The sequence below is a fragment of the Stegostoma tigrinum genome, chromosome 21, assembly GCF_030684315.1.
Source record: "Stegostoma tigrinum isolate sSteTig4 chromosome 21, sSteTig4.hap1, whole genome shotgun sequence".
Classification (NCBI taxonomy): Eukaryota; Metazoa; Chordata; class Chondrichthyes; order Orectolobiformes; family Stegostomatidae; genus Stegostoma; species Stegostoma tigrinum.
This window is the reverse complement of record NC_081374.1, coordinates 21,603,027-21,621,247: the sequence shown is the minus strand read 5'-3', so window position 1 is coordinate 21,621,247 and position 18,221 is coordinate 21,603,027. Positions and strand designations below refer to the sequence as shown.

At 37.1% G+C, this 18,221-nt stretch overlaps 1 protein-coding gene across 2 annotated transcripts in view; it reads left to right on the top strand.

The window, feature by feature from the left end:
* Positions 1-17,296, top strand: part of LOC125462776 (SRSF protein kinase 1-like) — a 68,293-nt gene extending 50,997 nt beyond the window's left edge. For both annotated transcript variants that reach the window (XM_048553127.2, XM_048553128.2), the window contains 9 exons: positions 343-508; positions 1,432-1,457; positions 3,186-3,420; positions 4,615-5,043; positions 6,971-7,071; positions 7,270-7,377; positions 7,786-7,855; positions 13,682-13,774; positions 16,065-17,296. In XM_048553127.2, coding sequence (XP_048409084.1) covers positions 343-508; positions 1,432-1,457; positions 3,186-3,420; positions 4,615-5,043; positions 6,971-7,071; positions 7,270-7,377; positions 7,786-7,855; positions 13,682-13,774; positions 16,065-16,249 — 1,413 coding nt within the window. In that variant the 3' untranslated portion in view covers positions 16,250-17,296. The remainder of the gene's footprint in view (positions 1-342; positions 509-1,431; positions 1,458-3,185; positions 3,421-4,614; positions 5,044-6,970; positions 7,072-7,269; positions 7,378-7,785; positions 7,856-13,681; positions 13,775-16,064) is intronic.
* The last annotated feature ends 925 nt before the right edge of the window (positions 17,297-18,221 follow it).

The window sequence follows — 18,221 nt, the reverse complement described above, 5'->3', positions numbered from 1 at the left end:
CCTAACATAAATTCTCTGTGTGCTTTTTCCATTAAGCTAGTTACTTCTGAATGTGGAGATAGTAAGAACTGACTATGCTGGAGTTAGAGATAACCCGATGTGGAGCTGGAAAAATACAGCAGGCCAGGCAGCATCAGAGGAGCAGGAAAGCTGACGTTTCAGGTTGGGACCCTTCTTCAGAAACTTCTGAAGAAGAATCCTGACCCGAAACATCAGCTTTCCTGCTGGCCTGCTGTGTTCCTCCAGCTCCACACTGTGTTAACTCATATTTCTGAACATGTAACGATAGTGCAACCTGTTTTTGAGCGCTTTCGAAACTTTTTAAAAAAAATCTCCTGCTAGGTTCTTCAAGGACTGGATTATTTACATTCCAAATGCAAGATTATCCACACAGATATTAAACCCGAAAACATTCTGTTATGTGTGAATGAGGCTTACGTGCGCCGTCTGGCTGCAGAGGCGACAGAATGGCAAAAGGCTGGTGCTCCCCCTCCATCTGGTTCTGCAGGTAAGTTTTTAATGCATTGATAAAAATTTAATTTAGGAGAAGACAATTCTCATTGTGGCAGTTATCTGAACTTTCAGTTCTTATTTAATTTCTCTCTCCTTTTACTAATCTATTTTATGCTTTTGTTGAGCTGTTTATCCAATTCTGTCTTTAAATTTCATGGTTAACTTGGTTTCAGCAGTCAAAGGAAGGGAAAATTTGACCTCCCCCTTCATGCTTCCAATATTAGTCTAAGATACCATGCCCATTTCAGATCACTGATTTGTGCCAATTGTCTTCCATTCTTTACTCCCAGCACTTTGATTAGAAATACTTCTACATGCAATTTGGTTAGTCTTCTCTTTCCTTTCCGGTGGCTAACCAGAATTTTTAAAAAGTTCACAATGATATACTTCAATCATTGGGATTGTTTTGGGGTATCGGAATTATTCTGATTGCATAATCAGATTGCGTGAAGCTATCCCTGACCTTCCAACTCTATGCTAATGGTCTCTCCACTTTAGGTAGTGCTTTTCCACTTGCCTATCCTTGTGGAAAGGCAGACGCCATACTTGGCTGGCCACTAGTGTGGATATTTAACATTGTGCTATTTGGAAGAGGGAAGGAAGCCTTTATATAAAGAAGCCTTACAAATTCTAACTCTTTCTGTATTATTTTCTGTCTCTGCTAGGAAAATATCATAATATATAGGACTTATGAGCAGTTGTTTAATCTGTTATGCATTTTCCACATGAGCAGAGAGTACTTTGCTTTTTAGTGGACCAAGCTATGGTGTTAAAATGTCTTCAGGGAACGCAGTCTGACTTTGCTGTATCAACTCAGTTTGCTCCTAAATTTTGTGCAGAATGCTTCCTGTTCAGAGAAGCTGATATCTGACTTGCCAATGTTTTGTTTTCATTATTTTTCTTCTCTTTTCCTTACAGTGAGTACTGCACCAAAAACAAAACCTGTAAGTGTTTAACCTGTAGATTCTGCTGTAAAATCTTAATTTTCTCATTCTTAAAAAAAAAAGTACAGTTTCCTAAGAAAAGAAAAGACTTGCCATTCTTTTGGTCCCTGATTATGCATATTTAAGTTCAATGGTTTTCTTTAAATGCTGTCAATGTATTGAATAGGAACTCTTGAACACCCTTCCGAAAATACAATGGAAGCCAAGTATAAGCAATTACATTTTTGTTTTATTTTTGATTATAGTCAGTTATTTTTTTCAACATTGGCTGGGCATACTTGTTTTTTTTTGTTACTCCATATAATTGAGTCAAGATTCTGGCATTGTTTTGTGGGAAATTGTGATGGTATTAAAAATGAACCAAGCCTAATGCCTTCAACATGAAGTCACTCCACCATTGCTCATTGGCAGAGTTAAGATGCACTGCAGTAACTCATCAAGTCTCCTTTCACTGCTCTTCCAAACATGCAAAGTCTAACACCTAGAAGGATAAAGATGACAGATGCATGAGAAAATCACCATTTGCAACTTACTGTCCCAAGCTGCACACCATACTGCCTTGAAACTATATTGCTGTTCCTTCACTGTCCTGGGTCAAAATTTTGAAAGTCCCTCCCTAATAGAGTTGTGCATATACCTATCCAACATAGACTTCAGTCATTCAAGAAAGCAGCTCACCACCACCTTCAAGGCAATTGACGATGGCCAACAAATGTTGCCTTAGCTGTCGTCATCTACATTCTGCGAATGAATGTAAAAAGAAAACCACCTCAATGATTTTGCTGATTCCAGCTTGATTACAACTTTTTATTTAAATAATGTCATTGAAGTTTAAAAATAATCGAGGCCTTTTGAATTATGTGATACCTTGGGCTGATTTTTTATAACAAAAGCAGCTAAGTTGTACAGCTTGGAATTGCACGGTACAAGTGCAATTCTGTTTAAAGTTTGAATGGCTCCTTAATACAGCTTGCAGCATGACATTAAGAAAAATCTGGCAAAAGAGCTAGACCTCTATGGTGCCATAGCATGCTTCCAGGTCAGAAATCCCCCTCAGCTAAATTTGAGGTTTTTTTGGTTGAGAGAATCTGGTTTTTCGGCAAACTGTCTTAGAGACATATGTAGAACCTGATCGTTATAAAACAACTGTACAAGTTGAGTTTGTTTCAAAATCTACTGAGTTTAATGCTGCTAAATCCTGCATCTGCTAAACATGATGCAAGACTCACTAGTCAACAGATATGCTCACCATGTGATCAGCTCGCCAGTTTATTAAGCAATGGGAAATCCTTTTCTCACTTTTAAGGGATCCAACACAATGCTATGGTTACCAAATGAGGAAACACAATTTTCGGTACAGTACTTTGAGCAAAATCTTTTCTACAAGTCCAGTTGATAGAAGGCAGCCAACTGGATTTTGTAATTGACAGTGCTGTTAACTGGTGAAGTATGCAACCTGCAAATAAGTGAGTGCTGAGAAATTGGTGTCGGTGGATATCATTCTGATTGATTGAAATGCATAGCATAATAAGGAAGGGCATGAATAGAAGTGGGAGATGACATTCAATCGCAGAATTACAGTGCTTTTATCAAAAGTGTCCACTTAATTGTGGATTTGTAAAATTTTTGGATATTGAGAAACTGAGAATAATTGAATTAGTAAAGTATTAAGCTATTCTTTAACAGGTATATATTTCATGTAAATTTAATTATTGCATTTTTGTGTAGGTTGGAAAAATGTCTAGAAACAAGAAAAAGAAACTTAAGAAAAAGCAAAAACGACAAGCAGAATTGTTAGAGAAAAGAATGCAAGAAATTGAAGAGTTGGAACGAGGAGCTACCAATTTAGACAAAGAACAAGGAGTGGAAGATTGTGAGGATGGAGTGCCAGAAAATGAAGAGACTCAACACAGCATAGAACAGATGGGAAGAACGGTTGATAATATGGCCAGTGAAGAAAAAGGTAGTTTGCAATGTTATTAGAATACTCCTGCTAATTACTGATGTGTTAGGTGGTTAGAAATGAATGAGTATCTCCAAATTGTCACAGTTCCCAGAATATTATTATAGTTTGGTGGCACAGAATGTAAATGTTTTTAAACATGATATGTAAAATGAAAACTCTTCATCTTGCACCCATCCGGACTGACGTAAGAAACCAAGCTTGGAAAGGGAACACCAATTTATACAGATTGTGAAGAGGGTTTTGATTACTTGAACTATGCTTGGGATAGAAACGCAGAAAGCAGAAATTGGTAACCTTTGTGTTCAGTTGAAAAGGCTCAGCAAGCAGGTAGACTGTGCAGCACTCTCCATAACCCTTTTCTAGATGAAAACCCATGCAATAGGATCTGATATGTCAATAAATATAGCTTCTAGATGCACAAATGCGTCACACTACAGGCCTTACTGATAATCTTGAATTGATTATGGTATAGTCAGGAGTATGTTGTCTAATATAATCACATCAGATGTTAGAAATGGCCTTCTGAGCTTTGCAAGCCAAGGCCCATATGAGCACAATTGCTAAGCTGTCTACTGAATTGTCAGTGATGTGCAGTTTGTAATGGATCACTAGTGCCTGTGGTCTGCATACCTGTGGATTGCACCAAAACTGAAACTCATGCACAAGATTCATTTGTTGGTGGGCAGTGTCTTTTTGATTGTATGATAACATTCTGTTAGTCCGGGGGGGCGGGGGGGAAGAACTTGTGTTGTTCGCTGTAAAGTAGCATTTTGAGACAGCTGCTCTCAGTTTTTGAGATATACTCCCCTTTCAGAACAATTTAAGATAGACAAGGCCTTGTTCAGGGCCAAAAAAGTAACCACAGAGGATGTGGGACTGGCGCATGGGGTGGGGGAGAGTTATTTTGGAAAAGCTGCCCCTGTGAATACAGTGTAGAAGGAAATTGTGAGGAGTTGCTCCTTTAATCACAGGCTGGTTCGCTCTTATGCTTACTGAAATGTTTCTGGTGAATTTAGAAGAAATGTTAGAGAGAAGCAAGGTGAATGGCTACAGTAAAACTGACAATGATTTTTGTTTGAATTTGATGAAACTACCTTTTTAGATAAATGGTAGTATTTTAACAAATATTCAGTTGTACATTGCTTAATTTTGTAAACCTGAAAATGTTGCAAATTTGTGCTATATTTATAGATGAAAATGAGCCACCAGAAAAAGAACAAGAACATTTAGAAGATACTACTGAAAAAATAAGGACAGAATCAATAAACTGCAATGGACATGTAGAGGTTGGTCCTCTTTCTGATCAAGTTAATAATGGAACAGAAGAAAATAAGGAAGATATTAATCAAAACACTGATGATTGTAAAGCTAAGGAACTCTACAGAGCTGGAGACTTCTCCTTCCCTTGTGCTTATGACATGTTAAATGGACTTCTGCAAAATGGAACAGGCAAGAACCAAAATAGCCAGAATAACTTTTCAGAAACACGAGGACCTTTAATAACTGGAATGTTGGAATCAATGGCCAGTAGTTTGAACTCAGGTGGAAACACGTTGGATGAGAATGAGACCAAGCAGAACAGAAGCAGAGAGGATTCTGTTTGCAGCTCTGGAGACAATGGTTGGTTATATTTCAGATATGTAAAATGCGTATAATAATTGGTATGAGCAGCATTTAGGAGTTAGTCTTGCAAGCCCTCAGTGAACTTCTTTCAAAACATTTACATCCTTCTGTAAATAAGATAAGGTTTCCTCAAAGTCCTGTGTAATTGAAGCATAATGTCCCTGTTTTAATCCAGTTTTTTCACAATAAACCGTAACATTCTACTGACTTCTTTAATTACTGCTGTGCCTGCATATGGATAAGTTGTACACTGATAATTATATACTCAAGTTATAAGTGAGAAAATTTATTTTTCTTTACTGATCCACCTGCCATTTGATAGCTCACTTCCACTGTTCACATATTTCAAACTTCAAAACATTAATTACCATCTTTCTTGACCATGTCTCCTGCTTCAGTGAGCGGACAATAAAAATTTTCAAACTTGTTGTCACCAACATTATTGTTATGTTTTCGAAGATCTTTTCGCCATGTGCCTGGAACTGCATAAAAAGCTTCTTCCAGTCCAGTTTCACTTCACTTAAAATTCAGAATGCATGTTCATTTTTATTATTTTAATCACTTTTTTTTTTGTTTCTGTTCATTACCTTTTTGCATTCCTTGTTCATTCACACATGAAACATTTGCTGTTAAGTTATTTTACCATTCTTCCCAGAATTGCTGCTTCATATTTCTCTTCATTGAATGGTGTCAGTCACCTGTGCTAAATTTGTCTGTTCTGTTACATTCCTATAATTTGTTTTTCCTAACTTGCTGTCAATAAATTTTAATACTACTTGTACACCTGTCTTAGACATTACTTCTTCATTTAAAAAAAGGGGACCTCAGTACAGATGATGGGGGCTAATTAAAAGAAGCAAGATGTACACCCATTTTTTCCAAAGATGGTAAGCGTCAAGATGAACCTAAATCATTGACAAAAGTTTGATCTTGCATTTGCAAAAATTCCTGGCCAACTGTTTCTGTTACTGCTCACTGTTTCATTTGATTTTAATAAATGTTGATTTCATCAGAATTAACAGCATCCCTTTGAAATTGGTAGATGTGGGTTTTCTACGAAGGGAGAATGTGTGTGTGTGTGTGTGTGTGTGTGTGTGTGTGTGTGTGTGTGTGTGTGTGTTTTTCTGCTTGGCTATAACTTAATTTGGCTACTGATCAGTGTGCAGGGCCAGGTTTGGCTCCTTGCTGGTAAATTTTGAACTTGAGTACAGGTAGGAGACCTATACTTGCTTTCTAAGTAATCTTTGCTTTCATTTATAAAATGTCTAGCAAATTAAGTGGAGCACCTTGCAAACCTGACACCACCATTGGTTCAACATAATGAGAACATTTTGCTTCATGTTTTTCAAACAGCTGTGTTGGTTCAATTCAAGCTATATTAAATATTGAACTCAAAAACAGTTATACACTAAATTGAGAGCCTTAGCTGGAAGAGTATCTACCAATATAAACAAGATCTTGCATCTGTTTCTGTTTGGTATTTTCCAAAATGGGAAGGTGATGTCTCAGTGGTATTATTGCTGGGCTATTACTCCAAAGACCCTGGTAATATTCTGGGGACCTGGGTTCGAAGCCTGCCAAGGCAGATGGTGGAATTTGAATTCACTAAGTATCTGGAATTAGGAGTCTAATGATGACCATGAAACCATTGTCAGTTGTTTCACTAATGTTCTTTTGAGAAGAAAACTGCCATCCTGACCAAGTCTGGCCTACATGTGACTTCACAGTGATGTGTTTGACACACAATGCAACAAGGAAGGGGTAATAAATGCTGGCCTAGCCGGTGACACCCATATCCTGTGAATGAATTTTTTAAAAAGCGAATTAAAATAAAAAGCCATTCTGCAGCCCAACCTTTCAGTTGTTATTTTTATTATGCAAGTATGTTTCCAAGAATTTAATTGTTTGGTTACTTTTTTCACAGGAAAGCTGGATGCTGCCAGTTTACTTATCAATCCTCTTGACCCACTGAATGCAGATGGTATCCAAGTTAAGATTGCAGATCTTGGAAATGCTTGTTGGGTTGTAAGTGTGTAATTTACCTCATTTCTTAAGAATTAGAATTACTTTACAGTTGTTTCATATATTTTCCTCTAGATCTTTGAAGTAATTATCTAATAATCTAGAACTTTTTAAATTTTTTGTAACTTTGGGGAAATTGAATTAGAAACCCATTAAAACACCCAAGACTTGCTTATTGTGAATGTTAATGTATTTGTTTAGCATAAACACTTTACAGAAGACATCCAAACAAGACAATATCGATCATTGGAGGTTCTGATTGGTGCTGGATACAGTACACCTGCAGACATCTGGAGCACTGCTTGTATGGTATGTTAAATGGAATATTGGGAATTCACTATAAACAAAGTTTCCTGTTTGCATTTAATTATAACCTGTTTTGTGTATTACATTTGATGTGAATGGAAAACTGCTATCTGTTTAAAAAAAACACTTCCCACTAAAATGGTAGTAAACGTTAATTGTTGTGAGCTTCAGGATTTACAACAGCATTCGTATCATCACAAGCTAAAATCATTAGCCAGATGATTTAAAAAGTCTTTTTAATTTTCATTTAAATGAAGACATTCAGTATATGCCAATAAGTGCCTAATCAGAGAATATATTTTTAAACTATCCATTTCTCATATGTTTCATTCAGAATTATTTTAATAACTTTGTATTCATTATTTTCTTGGCATGATTCAAGCATACCCTTTTCATTCCTTCTTTCCAAAGGCTTTTGAACTTGCAACTGGAGATTATTTGTTTGAGCCACATTCTGGTGAAGATTATTCCAGAGACGAAGGTGATTATTGTTTTGATCATACTTTCCCTCCAGTTTCAGAGATATTGAACATTGTTTTAATATTTTGCAGCTTGAGGATTAAAATTCTTCTCTACTTAAGTCTTCAAGATAATTTGAAAACACATGGCTAACGCTGACAATAATTTGGGTTGTAGTTAGAAATTACTGCTAGGCCTAGTACATGGCTTTGCGTTTCTGTTGTGAACCTTTTAGGTGTACTAACGACGTTCATCCTTTTGATACTTAACTGAAGAAATCAGTTGCTTAGGGTGACATTTACCTTGTCATTGCCATTTCAGATTTCATTTTTGTTAATTATGCAACACTGCACATTCTGTTTTAAGTTTGGTGTTTCCAAAAAATGTTTTGCTCAAGTTTGTCTGGTGTGTCGAGATTATTTGCATCTAATTATAGTTATAATTGATCATAATAAATTAATATATTAAAAATTTGAAAAATATAGGCATTTTCAGCCAGTGAACTTGTGATAGATTATTTTCTGTTCATTAAACTTTTGTTTATATGTTCAGTTTTTTTTAAATTACAATGTCAACAAATTACCACAAGCTGCTTTTATTTCGGCTTCTTATTAGACAATCTCGCTGACATCCAAATTCTGAAACATGTTTGAACTTTGTTGCATATCGCAACTAAAATAAGACCCTGCAAGTAAGCAAGTTAAGCCTCACAACTCAACTTGGCTATTACCTGAAACAAAAACAGAAGTTGCTGGAAAGCTCAGTAGGTCTGACAGCATCTGTGAAGAAAAATCAGTGTTAACGTTTTGGGTGCAGTGACCCTTCTGTAGACTTGAAACGTTAACTCTGATTTTTCTTCACAGTTGCAGTCAGACCTACTGAGCTCTTCCAGCAACTTATTTTTTTGTTTCCAATTTACAGCATCTGCATTTCTATTGGCTATTACCTGATCCATGACATTTAGCTACAATTCCAACTGACAGTATTTGTCTCTGGATATCCTGAATTCGATCCTTGTGCAGTATTGTTCTCCAGAGTTCTTTTTCCAAACAGTTGTAAAACAGTTTATGTAGTTTTGCGACTCTTTCTCCCAAACATGGCCGATTGTTTTCAGTTCCTGTATAAGTTTGACCTTGTCCCTTAGTTTCTTCCAGACAGAAATATTGCTGCTGTTTTCAATCTATGAACAATTTTTAAGGTTCTGAAGATTACACTATCACAGTTGGTTACTAACAGAAAAATGATATTGTGATGGATCAGGTTCTTCTGTTTTGGTATGTTGAGAGCTTGACAGGATAGTTGTTGAGAGATTTCTCTGTCCACGTACTCTCCAATGATGGGGATCATTCTCAGGGTGAAGGCATGATCATTTGCAGCTAAGATAAATTCTTTCACCAGGAAGGCTGAGAATCCTTTATTTCTCATTGTTTGGATGTGTTTAAACACCTAATGATTCCTTTATCACAGATTGAATACTATATGCATCTTGTTGGAAGTCTGTGTACGATTTTAACTGTGTATTTACATAGTTATATTAACTCCATCAATCAGTATATTCAAGACTTGGGTTTTTGGGAGCTAGGGGATTTGAAGGATATGGACTTTTGGTGGAAATGTGGAGTTGAAATTCAACCATATTTTTATTGAATGGCAGAATATGCTCTGAAGGCAATATAGTCTATTCCTGTTTTGAAAATTCTTGTGTTCTTTCCTGTCTCTCTTGTATTGTTCACACTGACTGACAGTATATCTTCTCAATAAATATTTTATAGCTTTCTCTGTCCAATTTCAGCAAAATTATTTGTTATGGCTTCATGATGTCACTGTGTCATCGTGATATCATTTATTTTGGTCATTTAATGATCACTTGTCACAGATGCCAAGAGAAAATAATCTTTCTTTCTGCACTCATAATCCAAACAATCAAAGTTTTGGAAATCTATTGGGTTTTAAATACTTCAGTAAGGTCACTTCAAAGACTCAATTTTTCAATGTAAACCTCCTTAGTACCTCAGAATCTAATTGCCCAATCCCATATACCAACTTTAAGTCTTTGTATTTCCTTCAAATCTGGTATTCTCTCTGTTTTGCAGGACTGTACATATGAGTATTCATGGTGAGGCAGACCAGTATGTAGTACAAACTATTTATAACTTTGTCTTATTCTGCACTGAGTTAAACATCAATCCTTTTTCCTTCTTTCACCACCATTGCATGGTGTGCTAATGATTTTAAGGTGTTTCCTGTTAAGAATGAGCAATGAATTGAATGGGGTTGTCTTATAATAGTTCGGGTAAGCAAAACAAAACACTTAATGGTGAAGAATCAACTTTATCTATGTACAGACGGTTTGGATAATTCAGAGAGTAACCTGATTTCTTCTTTTGAACCTTCCAAATAAACTGGAAGTCCATATTCTTTTACATACCTTATTTTGTCTACATCAAAATTGCGTTACACATATGAGCCTTCCTGACCTGTTTCCTAATTTTTTGTGGAGTACTGTTAAGTCATGCAATTCTTGCAGATGATAATCAAAATGCTGCTATCCTGTTTCTGTTGAGATGCCTGTTGTTCTAAGATACAGGGAATTTTGATCATTATTACCGCAACTCACTAAGCTGTCTAACTTGCTCACTCAAATTCCAGATTCTGTGTTTCACAATCAAAGTTTTATTTCATTTGTAATTCCATTATTTGCTTTCCCTTTTTCAGCTTCAAAACTACTTTTTATCCAGAACAAAACCTCACTACTTTTTTTGAAAACCAACCTGAGCTGTCTCCTATTGTTTGCATCCTTCTAGTTTGATGGCATGCATAACTTATTGGATTTTGATGGTTTTCTAGTACTAGATTGATGCTACTTGATAACTATTCATTTTATTCAGCCACTTTACAAATTACCCTTTTTCAGAAGTTTACAGAACCTTACTCTTTGCCACCAAGATTGTTAGAATGTTAGATCCAGTCAGTTGCTAAGTGTTTGTACAATGTAAGCCTGTTTCTGCACAGGACATTGCATTCAATTTCAGTCAATCTTTGAGTATTTCCTTTTTTTGATAACAGCAGGCAAATATCTGATTTAGGTTGACTCTTCAATGAATGATTTTGATTTTGATTCTAGTTGTCATATACACATTTGGGTTCTCTGCCCTGTGATTCTGAAAAGGTATTTCCTTTCTCCCTTACTCGCACCATGTTATGCACCGAGAAAGAAGCACTTGAATTTAGTAGCTTGGGGCATAAGAACACAAGAAGTAAGAACAGGATAGACTACATGGCCTGGCAAGCCCCCTTCACCATTTACTGTGTGCACTATTAGTCTATGGCTTCAATTCTACTGTTCTCCCTGCACCCTTTGATTACTCAAGGAACAGTACTTTGCAGCCAATGAAAGACCTTTTAAAGTGCAGTCATTCTTGCAGCATTGAAACTGTGTGGCAGTGAATTTGTACCCTGTAAGCTCCCCATTAATAAAATAAATAGCCAGATAATCTATATTTTAGAACCATTTAAGAATACTTCATTCTCTGAAGCAACATCACTTCTTTGCAGTGCTCTGTTTGATGTATGCATAGATTAACATTTAATGACACTAACACTGGGAAACGTTATTGAATGTCTATAATCATGTGTTGCAAGTTTTGTTTTACTGCTGAAGAACTTTAATACTCACCTGATCACTTGCCTGCATTACATAATTTCATGGAAATTGTCACTTACACAACCCATTTAGTTCCTTTTTTAAAATGGAGTCAGCTGTGTCTGTGTCCTTTTGGGGGAAGTTCTGAGGTAAGGATTTGCAGTCTTCTGATCCCATGGTTAAAATTAAGAATTTTGACATATGCCAAAGTCAGACCTGAGTCAGTGAGTCGCCTGCTACAGAAAATACCTGAAGCAATTTGAAATCTTTGCGGCTTTTCCATCCATGTAATTCAGGTATTATTTATCAATATAAAACAGTACAGCACAGTACAGGCCCTTCGGCCCAAAATGTACCAACCTGTTATCCTACGCTAAGATTAAACTACCCTACGCTTTACTATCATCCATGTGCCTTACCAAGAGTCGCTTAAATGTCCCTAATGTATTTGACCCACTACCACCACTGGCAGCTCATTCCACGCGCCCATCACATGTGGTGTTAAGAACTTAACCTCTGACATCTCCCCTATACCTTTCCCCAATCACCTTTAAAATTGTGCCCCCTCATAATAGTCATTTCCACCCTGGGGGACAAAGGTCTCTGGCTATTCACTCTGCCAATGCCTCCTTATCATCATGTACACCTCTATCAAGTTGCCTCTTATTCACTGCTCAAATGCAAAAAGCCCCGTCTCCCTCACCCTTTCCTCATAAGACCAGCCCTCCAGCCCAGGCAGCATCCTGGTAAATCTTCTGCACCCTCTCTGAAGCTTCCACATCCTTCCTATAATGAGGTGGCTGGAACTGAACACAATAGGCCAAGTGTGGTCTAACCTGAGTTTTACAGAGCTGCAGCATAACCTCACGGTTCTTAAACACAACTCCCGTCCCAAGAAAGCCAACACACCATATGCTTTCTCAACAACCCTATCATCTTGGGTGGCAACTTTGAGGGATCAATGGATGTGGACTCCAGAATCCCTCTGTTCCTCCACTGTGCCAAGAATTCTGCCATTAACCCTGAGTTCTGCATTCAAAGTCGACCTTTCCAAAATTAATCACTTCACACTTTCCTGGGTTGAATTCCATCTTCCACTTCTTTTCCCAGCTCTGCATCCTGTCAATGTCCCATTGCAACCTACAACAGCCCTCCACACTGTCCACAACTCCTCCAACCTTTGTGTTATCGGCCGAACTTACTAACCCACCCTTCTTCCTCATCCAAGTCATTTCTAAAGATCATGAAGAGCAGAGGTCTCAGAACATATCCCTGTGGAACACCACTGGTCTCTGAGCTCCAATCTGAATACTTTCCATGCACTACCACCTTCTTTTCTATTGGACTGTCAATTCTGTATCCACACAGCCAGATTTCCCTGGATCCCATGCCTCCTTACTTTCTGAATGAGCCTACCATGGGGAACCTTATCATATGCCTTGCTAAAGCATGTATGCCATATCCACTGCTCTACCTTCATCAATGTGTTTTGTCACATCCTCAAAGAATTCAATAAGGCTTGAGGCATTAACTGTCCCTCTCGAAGCCATGCTGACTATTCCTAATCAAACTGCGCTTTTCCAAATATCATAAATACTATTTCTCAGAATCCTCTCAAACAATTTGCTCATCATAGAAGTAAGACTGACTGGTCTGTAATTCCCAGGAATTATCCCTATTCCCTTTCTTGAACAAGGAAATAACATCTGCCACCCTCCAATCATCTGGTACGACTCCAGTGGACTGTGACGATGCAGAGATCATCACCAAAGACGTAGCAATCTCCTCCCTCGCTTCCTGTAGTAACCTTAAGTATAGATGGTGCTTATTTTGAAATCTGTAATTGTACTTCTAATAATCACAAAGATATGTTAAATTTGCCATCTAAGAAAATGTGACCAATTCTACCATCTTTTTTAAAAAGTCTTCTTGTGTGCATTTTTTTGTAATATTATGTAGTCTGGAGTCAAAGTGCATGAACGATAAGGAAAATCTTGTAAAACTTTCCCAATCCCAATAGAACAGAGAGGCTTTACTTCTGAATTCTTAAACTCCAGTTTTTAATATTTAAGCATGTAACATATTTTAGTTTTGTTTGGAAAAATTGGAAATGAATTTATCCCAGATTGTCTCAGCTGTCTGTATGTAACATATTGAATCCATTGTATTGCTCAAACTTGTTTTACTTTTTGATCCCGTATGAAGATCACATTGCTTTGATTATTGAATTGCTGGGGAAAATGCCTCGGAAGCTTATTCTTGCAGGGAAATATTCCAAGGAATTTTTCACCAAAAAAGGTAATGCATTCAAGAATATAACAATAAGATCTGTAAACAAGCTTTTAATGTGTACTGACTTTGAAAGGCTATGATGTTGGTGTGCATATTATACAAAAACGTGGTAGACAATTTTTTGACTTAACCCAAGTCATGATTGCAGAATTTGTTTTGCTTTGTAGTAATAAATTGTTAAATACTGCCAACTTATAGCCACTGCTTTTTAGCAAAGTTTCAATATGGCCGTCTTCTCTTGATCTGTAAATTTGTGCAGAGGATTTTTAGATGTATAACGTTGCCTTCTCCATCTGAAAGATTGCTTACTCTTGTTTGCGGCTCCTACAAGGTGGGGGAAAAGGGGAAAATGTTTGGTGTGATGAACATAGATGAATATATTAGATGTCCAAAAAAAATCCAGAAGCAATTCCAACTTTAATTCTAAATATAGAGTGAGGCTGAATAAGCTGGGGCTATTTTGCCTGGAGCATTGGAAGCTGAGTGGTGACCTTAGAGGTTTATGAAATCATTAAGGGAGTGGATAGATTGAATTGCCAATGCCTTTTCCCCGGGGTGGCGGAGTTCAAAACTAGTAGGCACTGTTGTAAGAGGGGAAAGATTTAAAAGGGACCTAAGGGACAACTTTTTCATGCAAAAGGTGATACGTGTATGGAATGAGTTGCCAGGAGTGGCGGTAGAGGCTGGTACAATTACAACATTTAAAAAGCACGTAGATGTGTATATGAATAAGAAGGGTTTAGAGGTATATGGGCCGAATGGGACTAAATCAGTTTAGGATATCTGCTCAGGATGGGTGAGTTGGACCAAAGGGCCAGTTTCCATACTCTACATCTCTGACTGTAGACTTAAGAAATCTGCAGGCAAAAGATTTTAAACTTCAAAACTTGAAACTCAAGGAATATCAGATATAGATACCAAATTGGTTAAAAGGTGGAAAACTGAAATATGTGTAAGAGGAGTTTGCTGGAAGTTTGAGCAATATGCCCAAAACTTGTGTTTGACCAGAGCTATGTCATGAAAACTGTATAGTGGGACAAAAGACCCATGTAAATTAATTACATATTCAGATAATGCCAATATAGAAGGGGCATAAGGAGCTGGCTCAACGTACAAACTCTTAGAATTTGTAGCATAAAACAGACCATTAAGCCCTGGCTGGTCCATGCGTTTGTTCTACATGAACCTTCACCCACCCTTTTTCATTCAACTCTGTCAGTATATACTTCTATTTCTTCTGTTTAACTTTCCCTGTATAAGTTTAGTGGAACTCCCCGGTTTGTTTTTTTTCTATCTATCTCTCTGGAAATGAATTGTTATTATTTGCATTGAAATTCATTTATCAGTTAACACATGTCTGCCACTTTTTTAGCTCAGACTTCCTCAATAATGGTTAACCGGCAATTCACTATCCACAAATTGAGTCCAAATTGTTTAAGTAAACTACATTGGTTATAATCTTAACTACACTGACCTGGTTGAGCTATACAATAAATAATTTGTTGCTGGGTGCCACAGTACAAGGATGATCGTGCACTGGGATCATGCCGAGAAGAAAAATAAAGCTAATTCCTAATGTTAAGGTTTGAAATATTACACGGTGAACTGTGAATTTCCGATCTGCAAAGGGTATATCTATTGACGTAGTGAGGAGAATGGATAGCTAAGTCCTAATTATGTACCCTTTATTCATTAACTGGGTGAGGCTGTTGCTGGCTAGGCAGCATTTATTGCCCAGAGAGCAGTTCAGAGACAACCACATTGCTGTGGGTCTGGAGTCACATGTAGGTCTAGGCTCGAAACAACATCAGCCTTCCTACTCCTCTGATGCTGCTTGGACTGTGGTGTTCATCAGCTCTACACCTTGTTATCTCAGGTAAGGATGACAGTGTCCTTCCCTCAAGGACATCAGTGAACCACATGGGTTTTGCCAAAAATCTGCAATGGATTCATGGTCACTGTTAGATTCTTAATTCCAGATATTTTATTGAATTCAAATTCCACCATCTGCCATGGTGAGATTCGAACCCAGATCCCTAGAATGTTATCTGGGTCTCTGGATTAATAGTCCAGTGGAAAAAACCACTGGGCCATCACAGTTAAGCTGACAGCATCAAAGAGCTCTGTGGCCCAGACTAAGCGGACCTTCTCGTAAACTGTACTTGTGCACTGTGAGGTATGAGCAAGTAGGGAGATGAAGCAAAGAAAAAAATGAGCAAAAACAATTAATATTTTGTAATTTAACTCATTGTCCTCAAGTGTTCAAGACGCTAAATGAGTGTGCTTATCTCTTTAGGTGAGCTGAGGCACATCACGAAACTGAAACCTTGGGGACTGTATGAAGTGCTGGTGGAAAAGTATGAGTGGCCACAGGAAGAAGCTGCAACGTTCACAGAGTTCCTGTTACCAATGCTGGAACTGATACCAGAGAAACGGGCCACTGCGGCAGAATGCCTCAGGCACCCTTGGCTTAATTCATAGCAACCAAATTCATATTTGTTATGTCCATAACTTAGTGTGGCACCCAGTTCATTGTCTTACAGATACAAATATATCTGTATAAACTACTCCAATCTTTAGTCAGATTTTACACATTTAGTTGAAAAAAAACACAGGAAAAGGGATTATGCAGGGGTTTGGATTACAAAGAAATATGTATCGTCACTAATAGCTGCAGAGTGTTAGCTGCTAATGAACAGTAATTTAGTCTGCCTTCACCAGTTGTGCTGTTCATAACATGTATGTATGATGAGTGCGAGTATAAAAGAGTAGTTCAAAATTTACTCCCGAGTCTTTTCTCAAGGAATTGTAAAATCTACAAGTACCCGCATATATGGAACTAGAGACAAGATGAAATCTTATACTCGTACCAAAGAGATAGCTAGCTGTGTTTTACACATAGGACATTGACCATTGAATTGGTGATTAAGGTATTTTAGAAAATTAACTGCTTTTGCTTTGGAATGACTTGTGGCCAGTCTGCATGCTTTCAGGTTAGCCTGTTTTAAGATCCAGGCTGAGCAGTGGCCTTTCGACCATGTTTTCTCTGGTGGGTAGATGGCTGAGTAACTCATGCAGTTGAGTGCTTAAGATATATCTGTATGTACCAGCTTCCCAACTGCCATTCCTAGAACAGCACTTTAGAAGAAACATTCTGTCAGTGACTGTTGAAGTTCCAAAGTACTTATAAGTACTTGAAATCTTGAATTTATTATTGGAAAAGCTATAAGTTATATAGTAGGAAATTGATCCTTTCCATTTGTCCTGTCTGTGTTTATATTTACTGCAGATCTTAGAAATGATAACATTGTATTTAAATATTACTGTTTTCTAATGAAGGTTTCTCCATTTTTTGTGTTTTGTGTAATATCTGTCCAGAAAATGTTTTTAAAATTTGCTTCACTGCATAGTCCAGAAAAACCAACTGGAATTAATCATTAATTTGGTCCTGTTCTACTGCATTGCAATGTGGCTTGTTTACTTAAACAGACTATATTTCAAAAAATAAAGTGATCTTTTTGCATATGATTTATGTGAATATTGTACATGAAAAGAAATTGTATTTTTGGAGGAAGTGATTCTCAACCAGTGCCGGAAGAAAGGACAGCCAAACACTTTCGTAAAGTTCTGCCTTTTTAAAGAAGTGTAAAATCCTTTGGGCTATTAAGAGTTCACTGCTACCTGCTTCTAGTTAGTGCTATATCCAAAGTGTGCAGGAAAAGTTATGTCTTTTTTTTCCTTTTTCAACTTGGAGAATATGCTGTAGCACATCTGAATTTGTCACATTTGACCAAAGTAGTTAGTTAATCTTGATTTGCTTTTGATAAGATTTGTGTTTAATGAATATGTAGTGTATCTAAAGTCCAGGAATAAGTCCTACCCTTTTGTGACATGTATCCCTAGATTGCAGGGCAGTTTGATGTATGGCTTTACTACCAAGTCAGCCTTAAAATGGTGTATCAAAAGTCAAACTGTAACAACTCTGTTCTATGTTGTTTCGGATAGCTTTATTAATTTTCTTAGATATCGTGCTAAAGATGCTTTATATGTCCCAGCATAATTTGTATAAAGTGTAGTAAGCTTTTTTCCTCTTATTTTGGAATTACATTTTTTATACATAACATCCTACATTTAAATAGCAGTGGTGTTTTATAGGCCCCTTCAGGTAGGAAAATTCCTGCTGACAGTAAGAATCCAACTGTTAAAATAAAGTAGGTCGGGTGCAATTCAAGTCTTTTTTTTGTTTTATGTACTTTCCCCTAACACAACACAACCTATGAATTGTTGTAGAATAGACTTTATGATCGATCTTATCCAGAGTTAGCAATGGCAAGTATGACTAAACAATCTCAACAATGACAGTGGTACAAGTCATTTAAGTTATATTCTATATCTTTAAAACATTGCGCTAATACAATTGCAACCCCTGCCCCCAGCTTTCCAAGTATCATAG